At 41.6% G+C, this 6,071-nt stretch overlaps 1 protein-coding gene across 1 annotated transcript in view; it reads left to right on the top strand.

The window, feature by feature from the left end:
• Position 1: 1 nt before the first annotated feature.
• The window catches only part of ANKHD1 (ankyrin repeat and KH domain containing 1), a gene marked incomplete at its 5' end in the record, with an annotated part of 121,441 nt that continues 115,371 nt past the window's right edge, over positions 2-6,071 (top strand). Inside the window, one exon of the mRNA XM_085307713.1 lies at positions 2-130. Coding sequence (XP_085163839.1) covers positions 2-130 — 129 coding nt within the window. The remainder of the gene's footprint in view (positions 131-6,071) is intronic.

Here is a 6,071-nt window from a genome sequence, read left to right as displayed (position 1 = left end):
CGGGCCCGGCGGGCCGGGAGGGCCCGGCGCGCCTGGTGCCGGCGAGGCCGCCCTCGACTTCAAGCTGGCGGCCGCCGTGCTGAGGAGCGGGGGCGGCGGCTCCGGCAGCGACGAGGACGAGGTGTCCGAGGTGAGCGACTCTACAGCCGGGCCTGGCCGCCGCTTCCTGACAGGCCCCGCGGGCAGCCGCGGCTGGCGCGCCGCCGCTCTTCGTCGGGGCTTTGCTGCCGCCGGCGAGGCGCTCGGCCCGGCGCCGGCGCGGGGGTCGCGGCCCTCACCACACCCCCTTCCGTGCCTGGCGCGCCGGCGGCCCGGGGCCTCCCCGCGGCCATGGGCGTGCGCGGCGCGGCAGCCCCGGAGCCGCGGGGGCGGGTCCCGGCTGCCCCGGGCGGCCGGGGGCCGAGGGCCTTTTCGCAGTGGCGGGCCGGCCGGGAGGGGGGCTGGGCATCACCACTCCTCCCATCAGGCCTGGGGGAGGAGGGTGGTGGCCGCCTCGCCTGCACCCTCCCGGGGCGGCCGCTCGACGCTGCCTTCTTTTGCATGTGGTGAAAACGGGCTGGAGAAAACGTGGAGAAAATGGACTGGAAAAAAATGTCTCCCATTCTGCTTCCTCCTGACCTCTAGGAGTGCTTTCCACTTTGAACCTGCTCTGGAGGGGGAGGCAAGCTCCTCTACCGAGCAGACTCCTCATCTCTACCTTTAAGGACTAATAATGTCTCCAGTCCCTAATATTGCTGTCTTGGACTTAGTAGGAAAGATGTAGGGTTTCTAGGCTCTGTATATTCCTGGTTATGTGTAGTTTTATAGAGGAGAAATATTTCTTACCTAACATACCTCTCTCCAGAAGAAATGGAAGAGGATAATGGAGGAGTCTTTCTTTGATCCTCCAGACCTCTCCTGCAGAGAGTTTTCTGGGAAGGGTGTGGGGGAGGGACTGGAGCCTTAGCCCAACCAAAACTTGTTGGGCATTGTTGGGTATGTAAACTTGCATCTACTGCAGCTTAGGGAAAGCAGATGAGTTAAGACTTTTATCTGTTACTCTTGGCCACTCGTCGTGCAGCAAAGGGTGCATTTTATTTCCTTAGTTTCTCCTATTTGATGGAAGAGTTAAGATCTGAGCCACCATCATCAGCCCTTTTGTAGGCTTAGTGGAAATAAGGAGGAAGTGTCTAGCACCTGAAGCTTATTGTAAGTCCACCGCTTTTGTACTCCTGCATGCTTGTGCAGGAGAAAGAAGATGCAGCCCATGTGGTGCATGCCATTTTTTTCTTTGAGGGCTTGAACAATTTATCTCTTTCCTTCTGAAGGAATGGAAGGAGGGGAGCCAGCATTCATTCCTTCCATGTCTAAATTTGCTTCCATTGAGTCCTAAATTGTCTTCCATTGAGTGTCTTTTGCCTAACCATCCTGAAATGACAGGTCTTATCTGAACTAAAATGTAATTAAACTGGTGCAGACTTATGTGTGTGGTGCACTTTGTTCATGACCATCTAACTCAAGTTAAAACTGTAGCTTATATTAATGTCAGGATGCTTGACATCTAATGATCGGGCAGTGTGTGAATGTTCCTTGCTTGATTGGTATTCTGAACAAACAACGATAGGAGATTATGTGTTCAAGTGCATCCTGGTTCTGGGCATCTGGAAGGCTTGTTTGCAGGTAGGATAGCATAGAAGTAATCTGCGAGTCTCCAGGGCCCGTGATGTCCTTCATGTCTGCCCATTCATATGTTAGTGCATCCTAAATAAGGAACATTCTTTGTTAGTTATAAAACCTGGAAAGTGATGTAAAGCAGAATATATCTGAATATTTATGGTTTAACAAGATCAGAATGGCAGAGTTCTGCTTTGGAAGCTTATTCCTTTTGAACCCTCCTCATTATTTGAAGGAGGCAAAGAACCGGTGTCTGCTGAGCACTAAGTTGATTCTTTGACCAATAGCAAGTATTATGAAAGGTAATACTCCCAGAATTATTTATAATAGTCTAGCATTGAGGACCAAATACAAGAAGGTTTACGAAGAACTCTTAATGTAAAATTACTCGTTTGAAAAAACTGAGAAGAGCTTTCTTATTTAAAATAAATCATCAAAAAAAATGGATTTTGAAGACTTGGAGACTTCCAGAATACTTTTAGAGAGGAGTTGGCTGAATCTCTGAAACTGAAATTGGCTGGGGATTTCTTGTGTTGTGTGTTTCTGATTGTGGAGAGCAACCCACAGGAGAAATGTGGCTGGGAAAGATGTGCCTCACATCTGTGGTGCCTTGCTAGTTTATGGGAATGGCTGTGAGGACCAAGAGTGAATTTTCTTTTCAATTTTCTTGTGTATGCATGAGAACTAAAGAAGCACCTGTTGCTCATGTTCTTTTGTTCAAAAAAAAAAAATTAAAATAAAAAAAAAAAAAAAAAGAAAAAGAAAAAAAAAAAGGCAATTAAACTTCTGGGATGGAACATTGCAATTTTTCAGCAACACTACTTTGAAAACCCAATGACTGTTTGGACTGTGGTCTTGTGTCATGAGTCACTGATTTGGGAGTTTGCCTTTAGCTACTACCGGTGAGTGGAATTAGTGAGAACTAAAAGGGAGAATTAAATAAAGTGAGTGTTTGCCATGCTGCCTTGATCTGTGCTCTTTTCTCCACATTTGAAGCCATAAAAATAATGGTACAATATTCTGTAAGCTGTGCTGCATGTGTGCAGTGATATTTAGTTTTTGTATCCTTGTATTAGTTTGACTTTAATATGCTAAAATAATTAGATTAGTCAAAATGGCAGTTTAAATAGAAAGGAAAATCATCAGGGAAGAGCAGGAAGAAGACTATAATGAAGTATTTATCTGGAGAATGAAAGGACTAATATATTTTAGCCTAACTTCGCTGAAAAATATATTGCATTTCTTACCTCAGAACTCCAAGTATTTTACAAAGAGAGTTCTGTCCCCATTTTACAGATGAAGGCAGTGAAAAGAGGATGCTGAGTTCATCTTGGTTTGCAGAGCAGGGTGTAGAACCCAAGTTTTCCAATTTCCTTCTTGGTGCATGCTTATGGCAATCACTAGGCTGTCATTTGGAAAAACAGATAGAAATGGGTTCTTTATAAATCAGTTGTATAAGATCTGTAAGCTGAAATTTAAATTTGCTGTATTGAATCTTTTCTAGAATTGCTATTTAAAAATATCAAATGAAAATAGAAGCAATCACAAGCTGAAGCATGCATGTGGGTATTAAAGGAAGAGACCAGCAGGCTTTTTCTTACTTCTGAGTAAAGCAGAAGTTAAGATATGGCTCTTTTGAGTGTTTGGAGACATTTCCACCAGTGGTTACATTCTGAGAGATAAGGTAGTTTTGTCCTTGCTGTAAAATAGTTGCTTGATTGCCTTCTAAACTTAATCAGTTTTTGGACACAGCTTACAACTTGTTTGGAGTGAAATTCTGGTATAAATTTAAGTACACCGCTACCACTCCTTATGAATTTTGTTGGCACTTAATGTGGTGCCGAAAGCATGAGTATTAAACTATCTCCTTGATACTAGTTGTGAAGCCTGTGGGTCAAGGAGGCGGCTTGCAGGCATTACAGTGATTAATAGTACATGTATGAGGAGTCTGTAGGATTCTTGGTTGTTGAGAACTTTGGCTGCAAAGCATGCGAGTTCTTATCAAAAACTGTCTTAACAGAAAACTGGGATGTAGAAATATGGAGTTGGAGCAAATGATAAATATGGCAGGGTTAGTGCTTGCAAGATTGCGTGGTTTGCTGATCCACTGTAAATCAAGTAGAAGAAGCCAGCTGGGCTGACAAAAGCACCAAAGGGTCTTAGAGCTCAGTTCAGTAAGTGGCTTTGGGCTGTTAATGTATGAATGTAGCAAATCTCTTGTGTTCTGTAATTTAGAGTTTTGGAGTTCTTCACTAACAACTGAAATTCATCCACTCTTTGGCTATAGAGTCAACTGGGTTCTCAGTTTCCCTCTCCAGAGCAGGCTGCTTGCCTTCACCAGTTTGCCTTACTTAAGCCTGTACCTATTGCATAAGTCTCTGGGGATATTTACATAAAGCATAATTAAAAATCAGACATAACCTACCTCCTACAATGAGTAGAATTAAGAGTCTAATGGTACGCACTCCAAATCAGTTTAGTACTTAGAGATTTTTTTCTAGGGCTTATTTTTTTTTACAAGTTTTTGAGTTTAAAAAATAAAAATCTATTTTAAATAAAAGGTAAATAGTTTGTTTTAAATTGGCAATGTACTCTATTACAGTAATTGCTATGTCAATAAACCCTCTTAACATTACACTGCTAAAACTATACAGAACACATCTTTGACTTCCGAGGTTCATTGCTTATAAATATTTTGCTTTGTGTATTATATTTAAATAGTGTAAATACGAGCATTTTATCTACCATAAGTAATAGAAACACAAAAAATTGTTGCAAGTTAAGATAGATAATATTTCGCAGAAAAACCTTCTCTTTGGAGGGGGAGAAATTTCAGTTTAACTGCTAAAGTTTTTCTTATTTTGACTAGCTCGTTCAAAGTTGAGGAAGTAGAAGGCCTAACAAATTAGATTTTCTTTTCTTTTAGAATTATATGTTGATTAGAAAACACTGAGGAATAATGGGTCAAGATTTCTAAAAGTGTTTAGATGCTTAATGATGCAGATGGCTTTTTGGTAGGGTGTTCATTCATGCCCAGCCTGACTAGGCATCTAATTCTTGAAAAATCTCACTAGATATCCTAATACTTTCCCAAGTCTGACCTCCAGTAGTTAGAAACAATCTGTCTAGTTATAGTTAGTACTTCCTATTCAATAACATCTTAAAATGAACTGATTTCTAAAGGTTCTTGCAAATTTCTAGTTCCTCTTCTAGATAGATTGACCCAGTTTGAGTAAATGGCCTAAAGTAAATGTCAGCAACTATTTTCTAATGATAGGTGCAAAAAGTAAAGATGTGAAATACTACTATGTAATTATATAATATGTGGTGCATTCATTTGGTTAAGAGAGATTTACCAAATTTAGCAGAGCATCTATATTTAGTTGCAGATTTACACATTGGTTTCATCAATCAACTAGTCTGGGGAAAAAGGGTTCATTTCAACATAAATGCAAAGCAAGGTTGCACCTGGGAAATTGAGAGTTCTCATGTTCTGGTTTAAATTGGGGCTACCCAGCTGCTCCCTGGTGGAGTTGACACTGGGATGCTCTCATCTCTCCTTTGTTTGTTTTAAAGGATCCTCAGATGCAGCCTTAAGGACAGATGAATGATGCTATTGCAACATTGTCCTGTACTTAGAACTTAACCCATCCCTGCCACATTCATTCAAAGGAAGAGTAGAATTGGAAGGAAGAGAAATAGAAAGTCACCTCTTTTTTTTTTTTTTTTTTTTTTTTTCCTATGCGTGCATGTGGTCTGGCCTTTAGAACTGGGGTCTGCTGCTGCGTTACTGGATTGGCATGTTTGTGAGGGAGTTCAAAACTGGGTTCTGGCCCCTGCAGGTGAGAAAGCTGCATAGCTTTGATCTAATTAAGTCATCTTGAGTTCCTTTAACACAAAGGTACTCTAGAAACACTAAATCATTGTAGCGGGGGATGGGTGCAAAATGCCTCTCTGAGGCATTTAAAACTGAGGAGAGTTTGACTTACATCAAAAAAGGAGCCTTTCCTACATTTTTTTTTGAAGTAGGAAGCAAAACTTCATTAAGAAAGAAAAGTAGCTTCTACATCTCATTTAAGAGCTCCTTTTACAACTCGGTGTATCAGTTAAGGTCTGAACCCCAGGACTTCACACTAAGCAGTAGGATGCTTTAATTTTCACTGTATGGATACCTTTCCTTCCTAATACTGGACCATGTACACTATTGCAAATACCACCTAAAATCCTCTTGTAAAGCTTATCCCCATAATGGGAATGTCTGCATGAGGAATGGGATACTATAAAGATTTCAGAAATCAGTGGGTTGCTCAAGTTCTTTTGTAAACTTAGTAAGTTTTTGAAAAGCATCTGGCCTGAGGTGTATTTTTTAATATAAACCTTTTCCCTGATACCTCATGCAACCTTGTCCTTCTGTGATA

This window comes from Rhea americana, unplaced genomic scaffold (assembly GCF_003343005.1).
Source record: "Rhea americana isolate MKP2758 unplaced genomic scaffold, rheAme1 scaffold_262, whole genome shotgun sequence".
Taxonomy (NCBI): Eukaryota; Metazoa; Chordata; class Aves; order Rheiformes; family Rheidae; genus Rhea; species Rhea americana.
This window is presented reverse-complemented; position numbering and strand designations above follow the sequence as displayed.